This window comes from Microtus oregoni, unplaced genomic scaffold, assembly GCF_018167655.1.
Source record: "Microtus oregoni isolate MIOR12 unplaced genomic scaffold, Mior012 000020F_ref0000438, whole genome shotgun sequence".
Lineage (NCBI taxonomy): Eukaryota > Metazoa > Chordata > Mammalia > Rodentia > Cricetidae > Microtus > Microtus oregoni.
In genome coordinates this window covers 18,449,763-18,472,127 of record NW_024543079.1, presented here as the reverse complement: position 1 = coordinate 18,472,127, position 22,365 = coordinate 18,449,763, and the positions used below count along the sequence as shown (strand labels likewise).

At 48.5% G+C, this 22,365-nt stretch overlaps 1 protein-coding gene across 1 annotated transcript in view; it reads right to left on the bottom strand.

Moving 5' to 3' along the window:
* Acss1 (acyl-CoA synthetase short chain family member 1) overlaps window positions 1-22,365 on the bottom strand; it is a 47,153-nt gene that overhangs the window by 19,930 nt on the left and 4,858 nt on the right. The window contains exons 2-3 of the mRNA XM_041670667.1: window positions 18,172-18,268; window positions 1,360-1,559 (exon numbers count right to left, since the gene is read on the bottom strand). Coding sequence (XP_041526601.1) covers window positions 1,360-1,559; window positions 18,172-18,268 — 297 coding nt within the window. The remainder of the gene's footprint in view (window positions 1-1,359; window positions 1,560-18,171; window positions 18,269-22,365) is intronic.

The following is a 22,365-nucleotide window of genomic DNA, read 5'->3' as shown; positions in this document are numbered from 1 at the left end:
TCCAGCTAGGCTTCTCTCAGGACTCTCCCTGGAAGCCCACACTTCTACAGCCGAGCTGAGGCCCAGGGCAGAGTGTGAGAGACACAACTTCTGAGGGCATTCCCTTCACACAGCATTAAGGGACAACCCGTATATGGATGAATTTTCAGTCTGCCACTGTGTAAGAGTCTAGAACGAATACTTGGCAGTGATGCTGCCTGCAGGGGTTCCCCCGCACCCTGGGGGTTATGGATTGAATTTCTCTAGTGCCTCCCAGTTTCCCAAGCTGGGGGTGATATTTTTGAGAGGTTCTAGAAACTCAGGAAGGAGAGGCAGACTGATCTTTGAGAATTGAGGCCAGTGTGGTCTACATAGTGAGTTCCAGGATAGCCAGAGCTACATAGTAAGACCCTAACTCAAAATAACAAAAGCGGGGTGATAGTAACCCCTTCATAGAGAAAAGACCAGGATCAGACAGGTGCACCGGCAAGTGAAGAACTGACATTTAAGAAGACCTTGAACCTTGGACAACTAGCACCAATCCTCAAATTCTTTCAGAAATGGAAGGAAGGTATGCTTCCAATTTCATTTTATGAGGACAGCATTATCTTAATGCCAGTGTCAGACAAAAGCACTCGCTGGATAAATTTCCCTCCTGAACAGTGTTGAAGAACCCTCAGTGCTATTAGTAACAAGAGTTTACCCGGCAAGGAAGCAAGGACAGCTCAGCAAGCAGAGCCCAACAATGTCAGACACAATATTAACAGAATAAAGGAAAACCTATGTTTCAATGAGTGAATGGGAAAGCATTTGAAAAATCCAGCACCTTTCATGCTAGAAACATGAAACAACAAGGAGGGAATTGGATGAAAGGTCCTCAGCCCAGTAAAGAGCATCCATGCAATGCCACACCTGACAGCATCCTCAGACTGAAAAAATAAAGCTACAGTGTTCTCTCTAGGATCAGGACCAAGATGAGCATGCCAGCTTCCCCCACCCCTAGTCAACATGGTCACAGGACTTCCAACCAGTCCATTAGAGAACTACACACAAACCATCAAGAGTGGAAAGGAAGAGGTAAGGCTATCTCTACCCATGAAAGGCAAGGACTGTTGGTAGGAAATCACATGAAATCTATCTGAAAGCTATGGACATTAATAATCATTAAATAAACTTACAGGATATAAGAATAAAATTTCAGTTAGTTTGATGGGCAAAATGGTGTTCACCTAGAGTCCCATCTGAAGAGACTGAGGTTACTAAATTTCAAGTTCAGGGCCAGGGAGAAGACTGTCTCTCCTGAACCACAGGTGGGGCTGTGTTGACTCATCACCAAGACCTGGGGACTCCTGAGTTCCTCCCATGCCCACCCATGCTCACCATCATTGATCCTCCCAGCCAAGGAGTCTGCACTAAAACCAGCGAATACCACTGTGTGGACAGCCCCAATTCTGGCACAGGCCAGCATTGCTGCCACGGCCAGTGGAGACACAGGCATGTAGATGGCCACACGGTCCCCTCGGTGCACTCCATGCCTCTTCAGCGTGTTGGCCAGGCGGCATGTGGTCTCCAGAAGCTCCCTACAGCATAGAGAAGAGAAGGCCGTTAGGAACAAGAAAGAGCCACAGTACAGCACAACACAGAGCGGGACAAGTCACGGACTACAGGCACTGTCTTCCAGCCCAGTGCCGAGGAGAACAGCTGAACTTGCAGCGTGGCAAGATGGCAAGTGGTCAACATTTGTTCATGATCAGCTGCATCGCTAAGGCTGACCTCACAGCCATTTCAGTTTCTGAGAGGTCATGTTCCCAAGACTTCTTAAAATGTTGGCTTCCAAAAAAAGTCAGAGTTTTGGCAAGAGAAAAGGAGACTCCCAGTTTTCTATATCAACAGAAGCCAAAGCACCAAGAAACTCTTCTTCCAGCCTAGACCTTGGTGGGACAGGCACCAAATTGGTGAAGCCATAGAGACTGGGAAGAGAAAGCAACAGAAAGATGACTACCCTGCTAGTAACCAACCCCCTGGGCAGAGTTGACAGGCAGAGATCTGTATCAAGCACTGACTGGGCACAAATGACAAATTAGCAACACACACACACACACACACACACACACACACACACACGTATACACACACACGCACGCACACGCATATATACACACACACGTATATACACACACGCATACACGCATATACACACATACACACCCACCTACATCTACATGATTTATGAGTTCCTCACCAGGTCATAACACTTAGCCAGCTAATCAGAAGATAACAAGTTGGTTGACTCAGAGTTAAGTAATGATTCTTTCATAATCATAGCCCTTGATATAATCATAGCCCATGATACTAAACTCCAAGAAAACCAGGAGTAGCCAGATGGCGGCGAATGCTTTTAATCCCAGCGCTTGAGAGGCAGAGGCAGGTGAATCTCTGAGTTGAGATTACCCTGGCCCACCGAGTTTGTTCCAGGAGAGTCATTGCTGCATAGAGAAACCTTGTCTCAAAGATAGATAGATAGATAGATAGATAGATAGATAGATAGATAGATGCAAGGGAGAAAATTAAAGGAAGGAAGAAAAGAAAGCCAGGAGTATAGCATAGGAAAGTTGTCTCACTAGGAAGGCAGAAGAGGAGAAAAGCAGAGTAGGGGACAGAAATAAGCTTGAGGCTGTTCTAACACCTTTTATCATCAAACTTGGACTTGGAAAATGGATACCCCAATCATTTTTCCTCTTTTTCTGTACATTGTTTGATATTAGCTATTTACAATAAAAAGAACTAACACAGAAAGCTAGAGTAAGCAGGAAAACAAAGACCCCCTTTTCTGGGTTGAGGGAAGCTAAGCATGCGCCACATTCCTGCCCTCTGAATCTCACGAAGACACTCCAAACAAGGCACAGCCAGGCCTGCAAGCAGGCCCAAGGGGGAACCCTACTACAAACCCCTCAAAGCCCCTGAAAAGCATAATTCCCTATCCATGGAACTTCAAGAAAGGCTGAGCTCAACAAGAGGCCTCTCAGTGAAAATGCAGCCCCCATCTCAGGCAGTGTTCAAGGGGCCCTTTGTTTCTTCTGAAACCACCCTGCACAGGCGTCCAAATGAGCCTAAGCCCGGCCACCCTGCTATTGGCCCAGCTGCCGGCCACTCCTGGCCTGCTCAGTCCAGGGCCCCTTGACAGCTTCCATCTTTTCTCCCTGAAGCTCTAAAGAGGACAAAGGCAGCATTCAGTGGTATTCTGCCCACCCTTTCCCTAAGTTAACAATGAAAGAACACTCCAAGGCCAAAGCCACAGAATCTAAGGCCCAGAAACACCCCTACGCCTCTGAGATGCCCGCCCAGTGCTAAAAAAGCAATTGTTATCAGTAATGCGTGAGCAAACCAGGGCCCTCCCATCAACTCTGCTTTCACAGCCCTGAGGCTTATGCCCTGGGCAATGCTGAGAGAGGTGAGTCTAAAGTGCCAGGCCTGCTCACCAATGATATTGAAAGCCAGCCTTTACCCTGCAGCCAGCCTGAGGCAGCAGTTTAAAGAAAGGACTGTGGCCTGTCCTTATAGCAAGACCTTTCTATAGCAGACACAACCCTACTATACGTTCTGTAATCAACCTGACACTTGCCTAAAGACACACAAAGTAAACGCACCCTTCACCCCCAGCAAGAGAGTCTGAGTTGAGCTCTAAAGGAAACAGCTAGAAAGAGAGTTCAGTGGAAGGAGGAGAAGAAGAAGCTGTATCTATGTATTCAATTTTCTTTCAATCAAAGTTGGGTGTCGTTGTCGTTGTTGCTTGAGATGGGGCCACATAGCCCAGGCTAACCGGAAACTCTCTATATAGCTTAGGTTGGTCTGGAACTCTCCACCTCCTGTCTCACCTCGTGTGTGCTGCCAAGCCCAGCCCAAAGCTGTTTTTGTTCGTGTGTGATATTGAAAGTTTCTTTCCCTCCTACTTATTTCCTGATGTCAGCCCAAGGAAGGAAGGTATTGGTTGGTGCGTGTTGTGTTTAGGAAACAACAAACTGACAATGGATGGCTTGTCTATTTCCCACACTGACTTTGCCTATCCACGTTCATGAAATAAACACAAGCTTATTCTCTTCAGTATCTGTCCCACTAGAGTACAAAGATCGCTTAGACATAGCATTGAGTCTTACTCATTGCCTTCTGCTCAGCATTTTATAATAAGGCTGGTTCATAAAAGATAGCCAGTAAATATCTATTAGATGACTGTATAAATGAGTACAGCAAGTGAGCATGAAGTGAGAGCCGTACTGGTCCAAGGCGATGAGCTACACTCCCTGCAGCCTACTGGCAGGATCTCTACACCTGCCAATCCTTGGAGGGCCACATCCATGACCTAAGCAGATGCAGAGGACTCTGCTACAATCTCTAGAATATAGTATTCCATTCAGTGCACTTGAGAGAAGAAAGGGCAACTTTTAGTGATGTAGAATGGTGGTGTGGAAAGTCCTTCTGTATACATGTTGTTTTTATTGATTAATAAAGAAGCTGCTTTTGGCCTATGGCTTAACAGAATATAACCAGGAAGAGATTATTATAGAGAGTGGGCAGAGTCAAGGAGAAGCCATGTAGCCACTGGGGACAGATGCATCCGCTGGATCCTGCCAAAACTTTGCTGGTAGGCCGCGACCTTGTGTTGATGAGCAGATTAATGGAGATGGCTTAGTTGAGGATATAAGAGCAAGCTAGAAATATGTTTAAGTTATTGGCCAAACAATATTGCAATTAATACAGATTTCAGTGTGATTATTTCTGGAGTCTGGGCAGCCGGGATACGAACAAACAGCCTCTGCCAACAGTATGGGGCAAGACTGGCCTTCCTCTCCCAGCAAGGCGCAGCAGGTCCCGCATCCCATCTTGAGGAACCAGCCCAGTAGAACAGTTGCTGAGCCATAAAGCCTGGTCTCGTGGAGAAGAGATTCACTCACTCTGCTGTTCATAACCCCAGAGAACTGAAGCCACAGAAATGGGCTGGACAGGCTCAGAAACCAGCTGTGCCATCAGGGGCTCTTGTGACCACGACCTTCAGCACAGAGCTTTGACGAAGATATTGAGCACCATACTTCAATGTGGAAAGCTCCCAAAGCTGCTGCCGTTTGCCAGGGAAAGCCTGAGACACCATCAGGGATCCCACGAGACAGCAGCTGGGTGGCTGTGAGGGATACCAGGACGTCTGCTCACTGGGCCACTCCAGCCATGTCTTCTAAATTCTCTCAGAAAACAGATGTGCCTTCCTTGCGGTGCACTACACTCTGGCAGAGGTACTGACCTCAGGCTTTATCTCCCAGAAGGGTGTCTCCCTGGACACCCAGTCGTGTCTGAGCAAAGATGAGGCTCTGTTGTGGAACAATGTCCTCTGAGCGTAGCCGCCATTGCCCTGTTAACTGGAGCAGCTGTGGATACCTGCAGAACACCCTCAAGACTTGGTCCCAATGCTTTCTCATAGAAGAGGATGATATCAGACCCTCGCCAGAGACTCCAGCCACTCCCTCCTACACCACCACCCCTTCCCAGCTGTGGACAATTCTGTTCCAGGTGCTTGTGCTAAAGTGTATAAAGATTGGAAAGTAGCCATCCATACTGGAGGGGGTACTTTTCAGCTATGCAACTGTTTGGGGGTGTGGGGGAGGCTGTAACCAACCCCTCTCCCATGCTTCTGAAAATAACTCTGATAGACTTACTGGTTCACCATGCTAGCCTGGCGTGGAACTGTTGTACTGTTGTTCTGCCCATCTGCCTGAGTAGACATATCTACCCAAGAGAAGCATATATATATATATATATATATATATATATATATATAGAGAGAGAGAGAGAGAGAGAGAGAGAGAGAGAGAGAGAGCGCAAGATCTCACTAGGAATATATTGACTTTATAAAAGAGCCCACCACTAAAGGAACTACAGGACCTAGCTATGATGTCCCAGGCACCTTTAAGGGTATCCTACAGATGGCAACTATAATCATTACAGAAAATGAGCTAAGAGGTAGGAAAGGAGTATGAACACAGCTCCTTAAGTGCCCTTTTCTTTTCTGCACTGCGTACTGCACCCAGGACCTCACACATGAAAGGCAATCACGCTATCACTGACCTACACATACCCAGTGGAATAAAACTTTACTTATTGAGACAGACTATTTTAAAGATATATTTTTACACTGTTCTGGAGAGAGAAATCAGAGCCTTACACCTTCTAGGCAGCATTCTAACACTGACACACACCCTTAATTCTCTGATTCTTTAGCAGAGACAGGCACCTCATGTGTCTATTCCCGGGAAAAAGAACATAAAATGCCAGTGTGTCCTATGTAAGTTGCAGGGTCTGATCCTTGGCTCTGAACAAATGTGACCCATGACAGTTCGCTTGAGTCGTCCACCTCCTACGTGACCAGCGGCCAGTACAACAGCCGGTCTAAGAAGGCTACAAGATCACCCACAAGCACAGCTGCTGCCCTCTGGGGGGTCAGGCACTCACCGGGGCCTGAGGTTTAGGGAAACCTAGAGGAAGGCCGGCCCACCCTATACCATCTGTACAACCACCAGCCACCTGCCGTGTGCCACCCCTCCTGCTCCAGCCACACCTGCTAGCCACAGCCACCTTCAGGCCCGTTGTCTCTCATCGCCTCAGGCTGAAGTGGCTGGCGCCCTTCCACAAATTCTCATTCCCCTCCTATGTGGTAGCAGCAGTAGCTAACAACTGTAGTGAGCCCAAGATTGCTCCGAATCCTTCAGATGGAGGAGCTTTTGCAATAGCTTTCTGTCGCTGAAACAAAACACCTGAGACAATCATCGTAATAAAAGACAAGTTTTGTTTGGGGCTCATGGTTTCACCCTAATTTATTTTTATTTATTTATTTAGTATACAATATTCTGTCTGTATGCATGTCTGCAGGCCAGAAGAGGGCACCAGACCTCTTTACAGATGGTTGTGAGCCACCATGTGGTTGCCGGGAATTGAACTCAGGACCTTTGGAAGAGCAGGCAATGCTCTTAATCACTGAGCCATCTCTCCAGCCCCTCACACTAATTTATTATCTCGTGGTTATTTCTACTGCTTTGGACCTGTAGTGGAGGCTCAGTACTTCATGGTGACAGTATGCAGCAAAATCTTCTCACCTCAGGGCGACGGGGAGAGAGGGGAAAGGATGGGTGGGGATGGGTGGGGGGCACACTAAAGTCCCAATATCTCCTGCAAGAGCACACCCACAATGACCCAAAGACCTCCCAGTACACTGTACTTCTTAAAGGCTCTACCACCTTCTAGTGCCACAGGCTAGACACAGCACTGTCAATATACGAGTCTCTCAGGGTGGTGGTGGGGGCAGGACAGTCAAGACCTAAACTTCAACTACCAATCTATGAGCTCTGTTTCTTCTTATGAGTGTTGTGGGATATTTGTAAACTGTGTGAAGATGTGTCACTGTGATTGCTATAAAAAAAAAAATCTGGATGGCCAATTGCTAGGCAGGAGAGAATAGGCGGGACTTCCGGGCAGAAAGAGAGAATGGGGGAGCAGGGAGGATCTAAGTCCATGATTTTGTCATCAGAGCAAGTTGGATATACCATGCTAAGAAGAGCCACGTGGTAGAAAGTAGATTTTAAAAAATATGGGTTAATTAAGCTACTAATTAACAATAGCTAGTTGGGGGAAAGCCGAAGCTAAAGCCAAGATGTCATAATTAATACGTCTCCAGGGCATTATGTGTAGGCTGGCAGTCCAAAGATAGTCCACCAAGAAAGTTCTGCTATGTATGGGGAAGTGAGGCACATGAACGCTAAGCCACATTTTCCTCAAGGCTATTCAATTAAATTAACCAGGGCAAGATGTAAAGCCAAGAATGAGTTCCAAAAGTCCAGCTCTTAACCAGCTCTTCTCATGAACCCCAGTATCCCAAAAACTTCTTTTCTTTCTAATATAAAGCTTCCCCCAAAGTCGTGATTTCCCCCATCGGCCATGTTAATGTGCTCACCATCCCCTTGAGTTAGTTTGCCTTTAAATACCTGTTAGTTTTGAAGAGGACTAGCTGAGAGGACAGCTCAGCAACAGCCTGTGCTCGGCATCTGTGAGGCTCTGGGTTCCATTCCCAGCACAGGAGATGGGGACGGGAGGGAACCAGAGGCTGACTTGTTCAAAAGGGGATTAAGGGACTGGAAAAACGGCTCAGCAGTTAAAAGAACACACTGCTCACACTGCAGAGAACCCAAGTTCAGGTACCACTGTCTCCACCAGACAGCTCACAACAGCCTGTGACACCAGCTCCAGATGGGATTCAAAGTCTCTTGACCCCTGGGTCACCTCCACCTAGGGGCATATACGTACACAGAGATGCACGCAACGCACATAATTTAAAAACAAACCTTTTTGAAAACGGGGAAAGTAGCAAAAGAACAGATCAAAATCCACTAACTTGAATGTTAAAAGAAGCCTTTCTTTGTATCTACAGAATGGAGAAGAGGTGCTGGGGCGGGGGGATGTAAAACACCATACTCAGCGCCTTCTACCCCCGGTGTTGCCCCAGCCATGTCCAGGTCAAATCCCACAGCAGCCCTGACCAAAGTCAGCAGCCTGCCAGCCAAAAATATCCCCCTGCAGGATAAAAGTAACTAGTCAGACCTGAGAAGGACTCTGTTCTCATTAACGCCTGGTTTCCCTTTGGCCTACCTCTTGCCTCTGGAGAGGAAGTTCTCTCTCTCCCAGGCACAAAGCGCAGCTCACAACCCAGAGCAGGCAAGTGCCAAAGCAGTGAGCACTCTGAAGGCTCTCACTGGCCGGAGGCCCAACGAGCTGGTAGAATCCCAGCATGGAAGCCAGCAAAAACAGCTGGGCCTGGCAGAACACTTTACCCTGGCCTACAGACATGTTTCCTGCTCCAAAGCCATGCAGGGAGTCCTCTTCCTGGTGAGACGTGAAGAGGGATGTAGCTATTAACTTTCTGAAAAACGTTCACTTTCCCTGTGGTAACGAATAAATAAATAAATAAATAAATCGCCCCAGGACATGTCTCAGGTCCTGTTCCCGGTTTGCCTGGCTCCTGTGCCACCTGGTGGATTTCCAGCACTCACTCTGCACCGGTCCATGTGGCAAAACAGAGAAGCTGAGTTCCCACAGAAAGTTCCAGACTAGACACAAGCTGGGAGCCACCCTCTTTCGAGGCTTTTCGGTGAACTCCGCGGAACACTGCAGTTTGACACTTAGAGAATGACATTCCAGCAGACATGGTCACCAGGATGCCACCCCAGGAGCCACAGACTGGGGTGCTTTTTCCTTCTTCTGGGAGCAGCTTGGTAAAGCATTTTACTGTGAGAAGGAGAGACAGCTCCTGTGACCCCATCATGTTGGCAAGCGTTCAAAAACCAGCTTCCTTGGGAAAACAGTCCTGTAGCGTGTGCCAGTGCTCACAGCGTTAAGTCTTGCCTCTCTGGCTGATTTCAAACCTCCGACATGACTCCCTAAACGAGGTGTTGAAGGCTGAGCATGGCATGAATGGCGTGGGAACTCAAGCAAACTTGCCTTGCGGCAGCGGGCAGCCCCTTGGAACAGCCTGTGCCCTCCGACCTTCCTGAGAATGTGTTTAAAATTAACTTAAGCTGGTTTTTCTTTCCCTTCCCTAGAAACTGTCAGTCATGTCATACTTTTTGTTTAATGCCTGGAATGTGGGGAAGAGTAACTGTATTTATCCCAGCCATGTTAACTCCTTTTCCACATGCCTCCTCACCCCGGCTTTCAGATACCAATAAGTTCTGGAGATGCTGAGAGTTTGGACCCACTGCATTGAGGACATAAGTTCAAGGGCAGAAAGCACACTCACACGGTTCCCTTGGGAAGCCCTGTTACTTTTGTCAAGCAGCTCATCCCTGCTGAGAGGCACTAGCCCCTGAATGCTGGAAACTTTATCAGATCTGGTACCCTTTCTGTGGGCTCAAGGCTTCCTTGCAGTTCCACAAAAGCATCTCCACTTGCACCGGTGGGGAAGGCTCCAACAACCTCACACAAACTAAAGACCCAGATCTCTTTTCCAGGCTTCTCCAGGAAGCTCAGCCGGCTTAGCAGATGCGAAATGTTGTCTCCTCACCAAATCAAGGCAGTGCCAGGCAAAGACAGGCCCCTATTCTAAGAGAAAGCCACCTGACAAGGCCCACTTCTGCCCAGACACTATGAGCTCTGTTCTTCCTGACTTACAAAACCCTCTATTACTCCATTGGTAGAGTGACCTTTGCCCTCTCCCACATCCCATTCCTTCTCCAGCTAGCTCTCTGTCCTTTTCCGATGTCTCTCAAGTCCTCTGGTGCCATCAACCCTGCTTACACCAACTGCCCTCAGTGCCTGCTTCTTCTCCAGACAGTCAGAGAGCAGGACACTATGTGCACACAGGATGCTGACCGAGGGGTATGGCCAGTATGCTAACTGTTTTTCTCATTGCTGTGGTTAAATACCTGACAAGAAGCAACTCAGGGATGGAAGAGATGGTTTTGCCTTACAGGTCAAGAGATTACAGTCCTAGCAGGGAAGGCACAAGGCGGGAGGAGAGGAAGCTAGAGAGGCACTGCGCCTGCAGCCAGAAAGCAGAGAGGAGTGTGGTGTTCAGCTCCTATTCTCTTTATACCCAGTCTGGGTTCCCAGCCTGGGCAACAGGTCTGCTGTAGTTAGGGTGGGTCTTCCCACTCTGATTAACCTAATCTCCAAACTTCCTTACAGACAAACCCAGAGGTACATCTACTAGGCAATTCTGGATCTTGTCACGTTGACAGCCAACACTAAGCAACACAGGCAGTACGTCCCTAGGCTGCAGAGCTGCCCTGAGAAAGGCAAGGGACACCAGAAGAGTTCTCTATGCCTTGCAGAGGTCAAGCTGAGCACAAACCGAATAATGGCTTTTCCAGCTGCCTGACACTCCAACCAGCCCCAGAAGCTCGCTGGGAGTCCGGGCTGGAACCTTGAATAGTGACCTGAGGTCATCCCACAGTGGGGGCATAGAGATCATAGGTTACAAGCAAGCGGAGGAGAGCAAGACTGGACACAAAAGAGATGATAAGAGACTTCTGGAGGCCAGAGGGCCAGGTGGCAGAACTCTCACGAACTGCCCTCACCTTCCCAAAGCTGCACCCTACGGCATGGCATGCTGTGTACCCCACGTATGAGGAAGGCAAGAGCGAGGGGGATGAAAAAATGGCCCTGGAGGTGGAACAGAGAATGCAGCGCAGGAGGAACAGTTTCACACTTCTCGACAAGCAAGAGTCTGTCTCATCCACTCATCTGCTGGCCTAAAGGGGACCCCGCTGGCAGTCACAGGAAACCACAGCTGCACACAGCAAACCTGCCAGTCGGTTAACTCGTAAGCTATCGTCTATCGTCTATAGCGGCTGCAGAAAAAGGAAGAAAAACACAAAACAGGAACAAGGAAGCTCTCCACCACAGGCTTCTCAAGCAAGGGCAGAGGCCATGCCCCTCCCCTTGAGAACTGAGTCCCTCTTCTCTCCCCCAGCAGAAGCTTGTCCATCTCCTGCAAGCCGCTTCTGCCACTTAGCAGAAGGGAGCTTGCAGTGTGGAGACCCAGCTGCAAGGGAGCTCTTTGCTTCTGTGTGCTCTCCAAACTGAACTTTGGTCAGGCCTGCCCCAGAGAAACCTCAAAAGGGTTCCCTCAAAGAGGTTTTTCCTAAGACATAAATAAACTTTCTTAGTGGTCCAAAGGTCCTTCCATCTAAAACATAAACTTCTGAGACCCTTCGTGTCCAAAAGAACGACAAACAAAATACAGCAGTAGTCACATATAAGATTCAAAACATCTTCCAGCTTCAACGTAAGAAACCAAGGTATGGAAGAAAAGTTTGAAATCAGTATATTCAAGACTGAAGAGTTGGCTCAGAGGTCAGGATTACACACTGCTCTTGCAGAGGAACAAGGTTCCATTCCCAGCACCCACATGGCAGCTCACAACTAATTGTAACTCCAGTTCCGGGGGATCCAATGACTTCGTGACTTCCATGGACTCATGCACACATAGTGTAGATATACATACATACACACACACACTAAACCATCACTTGTGGCACACTCAGCACTCAGCTCCATCAGACAGAAGCATGATCCCACTTTGCTACCGAGAAAACCGAGAGTCAGGGGACTGATGTGCCTTGGGTCACACATAGTTGGGGAAAAGGCAGAGCATGGACCTGGCTCTCTGAAGACCCTGGCACCAGATTACCTGTACAGACCCCTTCACTGTTTGTCTTCCTCTGTCTTTCAACCCAAGCCCTACCAGAACCTCCCCGATTGATGTCCAAGGAATGACTTCCTGTTTCCTATCATTTCAACCCAAAGAGACCAGTCTCTTCTGGTCACATTGGAAAACACTCTGGTCCAAGACATAACAAGTTCTTAGGAAGGTGGCTCCAAGATGAAGGTTCCCCCATCTCCATGCTGACTCCAGTATGTGCTATCTGTCAGTCCTGCCACCTGGATAAAGGGAGGTACCCCCATGGCCCAGACACCATTCCGCACTTCCCTACGACCCTCTACAGTAATTCCCAATGCCCAGGCTAGCATGCCAGAAGGACACCCTCCCCTAGATGCTCACTGAGGCCTTGGAGGCAGGCAAGCAGCATCCTATTGGCCCCATTGCAAGTTTGGACCCTGCTGCCTCCTCAGAGTGTGTCCTACCTGCTACAAAGGCCCAATATAGGACCACAAACATCAGCACCATGAAAACCATGGCTTCTCCACATGCACCCTGAGTCTCTGCAATGCCCACCTGAGGTGTTTAGGGTTGTCACATGAGAAACGCCCAAGGGGGGTGAGAAGGGACATTGTTCAAATGCCATCTGGCCACCTGCCTCAGGAAGGACCAGATTATCCACACTCTGCCTGGTGACGTCTTTCAACCGCTATTCACAAACATAAGGGGAACTCAGCCTGTTGTTTCCCTATGGTCACACTGCCAACTTGCTGGGAGGTGGACCCAGGACATCCAAGCTGAACTCCAGTCTCAGGTGCCCTGTGGCAGAATGTGCCAAGGAACTGGCTCCATCTGCCTCACTACTCACAGCTCTGAGTTTATGGCCACATACAAAAGGCCACGTGAAGTGGGTTATTATAGGCCAGGGTGCAGAATACATATTCCTGAAGGGCACAGGTGTGTCCCATAGGCCAAGGCTAATAAGGCACACAGGGTGTGTCCTCTCCCAGGATGGTGACACAGCCCACACAAAGCACAAAGCAGCTCTGGAGCTATGCTGTGGGGGTGGGTCTAAAAGGTGGTGGGTGGGAGTGTGTGCACGTGTGAGTTCACCTCCCCACAAGGCACACTGTGGTGGTGACTCCTGTGAGTTCCCAGGAGGGTGGTGTGATTCGGTGTTGAATCCCACCACCTGGGTAAAGGAGCTGCTAGTTCACCAAACCAGATTCCTCAGAATTACACTTGTCGAGAGGACTCATTAGAACCAGTGGTGAGAGACCCTGGGCACCTGAAGAAGGCAACACATCGGTGTCCATCCTTGACAAGCTTGATCCCAGACCAGATGCTGACACGGCTCATTCTGACGGGCTTCATCCCAGGATCCATCAAGCCTCAGAAACATCTGCTGACGTGGCCCTTAGCACTTGATGTGGGTTCATGGCACTGAACTTGCTGATGCAGGGCCTAACTGTGGCTCCCCACCCACACCAGGCATTTGCCCATAAACAAACAATATCTCTCTGAATCTCCCTCTTATCTACGGGGTTGGAATAAAAACTATGTCAGAAAAAAAAACCTGATCAACAGTATTTGGGGAGCTAGATAGAAGAACTAATAATCCCTGAGGAGTAATTTAAAATAGAGGTTTGGGTTACACAGCATTTTCCTTGGCGTTTTCCTGAGTCAAAATCCAGCAAATGGGTTCATTGCCAGTAAATTTCATATCAAAAGAGAAAAATAAGCGTGTCCTGGCTATCCTCTGGTTAATCACATGCAAGTTGGAGAGCTTGGGAGGAGAGCACCCGACAGGCTCGAGTGACTATGGCATCCCCCTCAGAGACTTGTGTATTTGGACCCTTGTTTCCCAGCAACGGGTGCTGTTTAGAAACATTAGAAGGCAGAACCTTGCTGGGGGAAGTGGGTCACTCGGGAGCAGGTCCTAAGGGTTATAGTCTGGCCCCACTTCCTTCCTGAACTCTCTCTCCGGCCTCCTGACTTCCACACAATGTGACTGTCTCAAGTTCCAGCCCCCAAACAACAGCCCACCGCTATTCCTTCACCAGCACGAGACTGTATGCCCTCAAATTGTGAGCCAAAACTAAGCCCCTCCTCCCCTCCTTTGTTTCTTGTCATATATTTGGTGGTAGTGATGGCGGGGGGGGGGGGGTGGCTAATGCAGTACTGATGTTCACAACTCACTCTGAAAAGCGCCAGAAAAGAGGATGGATAACAGAAGACAAGGGATAGAGATTCCGCATCACAACACAACTGCAAGATCTGAATGACAAGTAGATGGCTGCACTGTCTGAAGTTTTTCCATAACAAAATGTTGAAAATAATAAAAAAAAGTGGCATGATTATTCTTATCTAATCAAATCATAGTCTTTAAAGCAATCCTGTCATGGTGTTTTGAAGGATACTCACTGGCCAGCTGTTGCGCGTAACCATGGCTAGCTACCATGGGTATTTCTGCAGTGCTAGGCATATGCTCGGGCCAGCTTCCGTGGGTCAACCTTGTAAAGTCATTTTCACTCCAGTTTATAGAGAGAGAGAGAGGTAGTGCTCTGGGAGACCACACAGCTTTGTCAGATCATTGGCCAGGAGGATATTTTGAACCAAAAAGGACCAAGATAAAAACATGGCAAAGACCACCGGTGCCAGTCAGGGAGATTCTCTCTACAGATCACCTGAGACTCCCAGGTTCTGTTTGTAGGCAGCCATCTAAGCCACCTAGAAGATTCGTGGAACCAGAAAAACATGTTTCCATCACCATTACCTGTAATAACTACAACCCCTCTGGGTTCTCTCCTGTTTTCTTGGCAGTAGCAGATACTAAATTCAGGGCACGCTGCTCCACCACTTAGCTGCATCTGCAACCCTTGTGTTTTCTTTGTGTATTATTTTGGGGTGGTGTGTGTGTGTGTGTGTGTGTGTGTGTGTGTGTGTGTGTAGACAGTGGCTTTCCGGGTAACACAGCCTGGCCTCACACTTGCTGTTTTCCGGTTCCTATGTGTTGCGGTTGCGGTGTGCACCACCATCCCTAGCGGCATGGCATATCTTTAAATGGCCAGGGGTAGAGTGTAGCTCAGTGACAGGGCACTTGCCTGGCCTGGCATAACCAATGTCCTGAATTTGATCCCTAGCAGAATAAAACACACACACAAAAAGTCTAAGAGTCTGGAGCTTGACCTTTGAGTCTACGGGGCTTGTGACTATCCTGAAGCACCTTGAGTGCCAAAGCCACAGGAACATCTGGAAGGAAATCACATTATTTCCAACGGAATATGGTTAGCACGTGTGTCTGTCTGTCTACTGGCATGACAACCAGAAGCAAGTCAAGCGCCTAAAACGTCCCTGGAAAGCACTAACCGATGGCCTGCACACACTTGCTGCAATTACAGTGTGTGTAGCACTTTGTCCTAACGACACACACAGCCTTCCAGTCCTAAGCCGTCAGAGACCAACCAAAGCACTGTGAACAAACTCTGCATGTTTATAGAGGGGCAGCTTAGCAAACACTTCACTCGTACCTAGTAATGCGTCTGGCTGGCTGGGAGCTGCTTCATTCCCGTCAACCTCAAGTCTCTCTTGACTTTAATGAGCTGGCTGCAATCCTGAGCATTCCAGGTGGTTTACCTTTAACTTTCAACCACAAATTTCAGCAGCTCACAGATTGCCAAGTACCGCTGCATCTGGTCACAGGGCATTCTTCGTGGCCTGCCTGTCCACCACTCTAAGCATACGTGGGATGAAGAGGCAGGGAAACACTAGTCCTTCAGCCGGCATCGGGGCAGGACCCCAGCTCTCTAGTTAGTGCCTCTGGCCTGCCACACATGACAGCACCAAAGCGGCTGCCTCTGACCTTTATTAGAAGGATGTATGCGGATATGCAAACGGAGTGGACCCAAAATCCTCACGAAGCAGCAGCTGACCTAGCCAGTTCCCACAAGCAGGGTTCCCAATGAGCCCCTGTACAGGAGCCACCCAGGAATCTTTTCATACCAGGCTCCTGGTAGTAAAATGCTGTTGGTTAGTGGGCCACAAGGAGGCTGAAGCCAGGTACCAGAGGATAGAAACAACACAGGCCCCGAACTCAGCCCAGCAAGGGAGAGAGCACCAAAGTCTGCTACAGCCCTGTAGCTATGAAGGCTACAATATGCCTGAGGACTGGTGGGATCAGTGGATAAGGGATGAGTGGGCCAGTAACACCACCAGGGGCTACACGTGATTGAAACTGTCACCTTGGGACTGGAGAGTTGGCTCAGTGCTTAAGAGTGGGCACTGTTCTTGCAGAAGCGTTCAGCTCCTAACATCACATCAGGTGGCCCCCAACCACCTCTGCTTCTGGCTGCAGGGGATCCAATGTCCTCTTCTGGGGACCTGTATTCTCATGCATATACCCACACACATATATACATAATTTAAAAATAATTAAAATGCCAATTTTTTTAAGTCACCTTGCTTTCTACAAAAGGCAGCCTGAGCACTTATACCAGGATTGAATATGGTCTGGAATAAAACTAGAATTCCAGAAGCAAGTGGAAAATGAGTGTCTGGTTGCCCCTCGGTCACCTGAGCATCCACAAGTAACTGCGATGCTCAGAACCCTGGCCTGAAACTATGTCTATGAACGCTCCTTCTGTGTCCCCCCTCTACCAGCCCACCTCCCTGCCCCAGCCCCCAGGACATGGCCTTCTCCTCACACATCAGATGAATCTCAACCTAAACAACCTCACTCTGCAGCCCGGGTAGTCTGCCATGCTTTGGTTGTTATTGCAGGCTACTCTAGCCAGCAGTAACTGACTAAAGGCATGAAACAAATTCTTGCTAGATGGCTGACTGGATTTAGAAAGTCTGAAGCTACCTGGAGGAGAATAATCATACTCAGAAGACCTGATGAGGGAAAGACACAGAACCCAGGGCTTGAGGCACATCACCAAACAATTAAACTGTGTCTTTAGCCAAAAGGATATTTTCTTCAGTGCTAGGGATAGAACCTGAGGTCTCATATCTGCTAGGCAAGCACGCTCTCGTTGAGTTACACCATCTTCAGCTAATGAGACATCAGTGAAAAGGCAATCTCCTCCCTGTTGTACCACGGCACCTGTGAGCAAGACAACCCAGGAGTGGCAGCAGCTTCCCATAGGCCCATCTAAATCACCATCAGTCAGTGGTCATACTTCCTGAATGATCCCTACTCTCATCAAAAACCTTGATACTTCATCACATTCTTGGTACTCGGTGCCCAGATAGTGAATAGGCTCCACTTACAAAACCAAGGAGCAATATCTGCCTTTGAAAACTTGTACTAATTATCATCCCAGTCACCACCCCCATCATAAGGTACATAGAGAAAGGTCAGTAGCTGGCATTGCTGACAGAGTAGTTCTTGGCTTCCAGTTTAGACCATTACAAGATAACAAAAGAGGGCAGGATGGTGGGAGGGATCCAGGAGCTAAACTGAGTCAAATCCACGTCTGCTACCAAGTGACTGACCTTGGGCAAGCCACTTAATCTCTGTGTTTTTCACCTCTGTGACAAGAGATACTGATAGTGAGTGCCCCGAGGCTTCCGCCCACACCCAGGCTCCCAAGGATGACTTTGCCTAGTCTCTTCTGGGTATCTTCAGCCCAGGGATTCTGTTGGGCAGATGCTCTGTGTGCTTTGATTCCTGCCACAGCCTGCCTTGCCCACAACTCCTTTTCCTGGGATAACAGAACATCCCCAAAGCTGAAACATCTTTCAATGCTTAGACAATCTCACATCCTGAGACAGACACAGCAACAGAATTGGGCCCATGCCTCCCCAGTCCCTAACATTGCTACAGGAGTCTTCAGACATCAGATAACACCAAGCAAACACCAAGTCAGGGTCCTTCCAGACTGGAAACCCTCTGAGTTAACGGCTGCAGCAGGGGTCACATACCTTCCCCAAAACAAAATTATAGAAAGGTCCAGGACCCCCCTAGAGTGCTTAGAGTCCCAGATGACACACAGTACCTGTAAGTGATCCTCACTTCAGTCCCAGGCTCATCTCTCTCCCAAATCAAAGCTACGTTCTCAGGGGACTTCTGCACGTGCTGATCCAGGCAGTTGACTACGCAAAGAAAAGTTAACAGATGTTATTCCAGATGCTTTAGAAGAGGGTGAAGTGGGATTTGGTCTGCTGTGGTTTGCTATTCCTGCAGAGCGGGGATCTCCTCCCTCAGATAGGGTGATTGCCACAACAGCAAAAAACGGACACAATCAAGATCTGTTCTACAAAGTGACCTTCCCCACAGACTCTAAGGTCATCATGTCATTCCAACGGTCACCATATTGGCTGCACGTGGCATCACCACCCAAGACTCTGTGTGGTAGGTACTAACCTAAACATGCCTGGCAAGAAAGTTCTGATCCCCTCCCCCTCTGTTACCCAAACTCAGTTCACATGACTTACTGGAAAAAACACAAGGTCAGTGGGCTGGTTTACGGTAAACCTGAGGATTAGTGGGCTCAGTTCTGCTGACGTCCTATTCACTGATTATTTGATTGTAAAGGTGAGCTAATCCAAGCTGGTTCAAACAGTGGCCCCTTCTCCCCAGCCACATTCCCACTAGTGGCCTCCAATCGTCTGAGGTGGACTTTTTCCAACAGAACTCTGGGTCTGAAGTTACCCAGACTAGACAAACCCACTCACAGAAGCTAAGAGCAACTAGCAACAGTAACTGCACCAGTCAGCACCTGGATGTAGACAGTGCTCTCGGGGACCCATTGCCAGTATTTCTCATCACCGGCGTGAAAAGTACAGATTGAGCAGCCTGTCCAAGGTCACACAGTCACATCTGGATTTGACTCAGACTAGTTCCAGGGTCCTTCACACTGCCCTCCACAGTCTCCTTGTAATGGCTCAAACAGACAGTCAAGAACTGTTCTAGGCAACAGATAGAAGCAAGCTGAGCCCAGCCTGTGGCAAAGCGGGGATGTGAAGAGGTATGATTCCACAGACAGATGAACCTTAGAACTGTGGAGAACAGTGAAACAATGGGCAGATGAGAACAGGTGCAAAGCTGTTGGGGAAGAAATTAGCAAGCTAGCTTCAGAGGGCAGCTGACTGTGCTTCCAGGCTGAGTCTAGCTTACCAGTGTGGTGCGTTGCGTGCGTGCGTGTGTGCGTGTTTGCGTGCGTGCGTGCGTGTGTGCTGACAGTGCCCCAGGCTGAGTCTAGCTTATCAGTGTGGTGTGTGTGTACATGTGTGCGTGCATGTGTGTGTGTATGTGTGTGTGGTGCGTGTCTGTCTGTCTGTCTGTGTGTGTGTGTATCTGTGTGTACATGAATGCCCAAACACCAAGAGTTTTCATTCTAAACTCAGGGTTTTATGGTTTCTAAGCAGCCAGCGAAGAGGTTACCATTTGGTACAGGGCCACGTCCTCAGCTGCCTGGCCATAGAGGTGACTCTGAGCTGGTCTTGACAAGTTGGAAAGGGTCACCTGAGAATCAACGCCACAGAAAGTCCTGAGAGAAAATCAGGACAGGACTGGTTAAGAGCAGGAAGTCTGGGCTGCTCTAGACACCAGGAAGCTAGCGACAAATTGAAGTTCTTCACCCTCCTAGCTGTGTTGAGAAGCCACAGGAGATGTGTGCCCATATTCTCTCCAGGGAAGCTCTGCTCTAACCCACCCTGACTTTTGTCACCCTGAGGAGTGGAGTGGTCAGATCAACAGGAAGCAACCTTACAGAGGTCCTGGTGTCCTAGTGAACCTGCCCAGAGGTAGGGGCTCTGACACCACAGAACATTGCCTGCTCCCAGGACAGTCAGGGTATTACGCGTCCTTCCTCCCCAGAGAGTGACTGACTCTGAATTGAGACCCTCACTCAGCATTGCAAAGCCCAACAAGTTATCCCGCCTGTTTTATACCAAGAAGGAAGGTGGGTTGAGAAAGGGGATGAAGGAGGCCTGGCACAGGTGGTATAGCTGGGTGGTCCCCTATACCCATCCCTGGGGCTGATGGATGGCACAAATCTAGGCAGCTCAGAATAGATCCCCAAATCCAATGTTCCCCCAGAGGAAACACAGGAACATTAGCCTGTCCCAGTTTATGCACCCCACGCTTCTCACACTTGAGTGGCATCAGACTCCCCAAAGAGCTTGGTCCCACGTAGGGGCCTTGGCCCCGTGAAGCACACCAGCTTTAGCAGAGTCTGTGCATTTTAAGCAAACAGTCTTGCTCTAGCCTGTCTTAGGACCACACAGGGGCAGCTGCCTGTGTGTTTACATGTACACCCACTACATATGTAGCTTCCAGAATCAGTGGGGATTCCATTTCTTTCTCTTCCTGGTTGGGGGTGGGGTGTAAGCAAAGGTCCTTGCTAGCCCTGTGTGACACCTGGCCATGCCTTACTGCCTGGTAGCCTTGGAGCTGCCTGAAAAAAAAATCCGTAAGTTTGGCCCCTGGCCAGCCACTCACTAACTATGGACAATGTCCTTGTCATTTATATCAAGCCTGGATTATATTTTAATCCAGGTGATACAGAAACCCCTGACTCTAAGAGAGCCTAAGAATTAGTTGCCCCCAAGTGTGTCTTAAGATTGGGTCTGAGGAAGTCACAGTATTCCCGAAGAATGTACCAACAGAATAATCCTATTCCTTAGAGCCACCACAGTATGGATCTGGCAGAACCATAGCCCTAAAATGCCATGTTTATGATGGTTTTTAGTACATAGTTACAATTCCCTCTGCTTCCTCAGTTACAAGGGAGAAGAAAGAAGGGAGGGAAGGGGCAGAGAGAAAAGATAAGGAGCAGAGAGGAAAAATAGGAGAGAGGAAGGTAAAGGGGAGGGAGGAAGCAAAGGAGGAGAGAGAAGAGAAATGGGGAAAGAGGGAGGAGGGAAAAGGAACTCATGGGGAAGGGAGCTGGAGGAGTGAAGGAAGACATGAAGGATTTACCAAATCTCTATGTTTAAAATAAGTAACAATCCAAAGCACTGGGCAGTCAGACAAGAAAATTTCACCTTCAAGCATTGACAGGAAGATTGGCCAGGACCTAGTACAACTCAAGGCAGAACACAAACCCCACCTCCTGCTTTGAGCCTTTCACGTCCCCAGCACACAGTGAGCCCCTGTCCTCCCTCTTCTCAGTGGCCTACACCATGTAACACTTCCTTCTTCTGCCCAGGAGTGCCCATTCCTCCTCCCACCATCTGGGTCACAAGGGCCATAAGATTCCTTCATCATGGGGACTGGTTGAAGGCCACAGTTCTCCCCAGTCCTGTGGAAATCTTGAGCACGTCATCCCAATACAGATTTACTTGCGTACTGTATTAAATAAAAATTACAGGAGACCACTATTTTGGTCTAAACTCCAGCATAAACCAGACTAGAAATCAAAATAGAGTTGTTCATGCTAAAGTTCACATCACCAAGCTAAAACATGACCGCTTATTAGCCCGTTGAAGAATTCCAGATGGGAGACACAAAAATTGGAGCCAAACTTTCAGTGTGCCTGGTTGTGAAGTTCCCCCACCTATATGCTTATACACAAAAGGAAAGCCGACAGAGCCTAGGTGAGCTGTTCATTATTTTTATATTATCCTATCTGCCTGGTTCTGCCTTTCAAGGGAAGTGGCTGAAAGAGCCAATCAGTTTTCTGATCTCTGTTGGGCTTTTCTCAGCCCTTCTCTATAAAAGCCAGCTCTCGCCGGGCGGTGGTGGCGCACCCCTGTAATCCCAGCACTCGGGAGGCAGAGGCAGGCGGATCTCTGTGAGTTCGAGGCCAGCCTGGTCTACAAAGGGAGTTCCAGGACAGGCTCTCGAAAAACCAAAAAAAAAAGCCAGCTCTCATTTGATACATTTTACAGACAAAGTGTTGTCCAACTGAGAATGTTAAACCACATCATTGTAATTCCACCTTCCAGCCATAGATTTGTAATCTGTTTCAGCTCAGGTGCTATGACAATGGGCATTTTCCACTGTTTCTGAGGTTGGGCCTTTGTGTCTCCATCTATATAACAGGACACCAACCATTCCATGTTTGCACCATCAAGAATGGAATATAGTCCTTGAAAGTAGGAGAGGCACCCTACTACTCAGCCATGGACTGTCTCAGTCACTGCAGCACATGGCCCAGGCCAGATCCTAACACAACCTCTAAGCCGTTAATACTTGTTAATGACTCAGAGATTTTATTTTTATTTTTTCATTTGGATGTTTATAT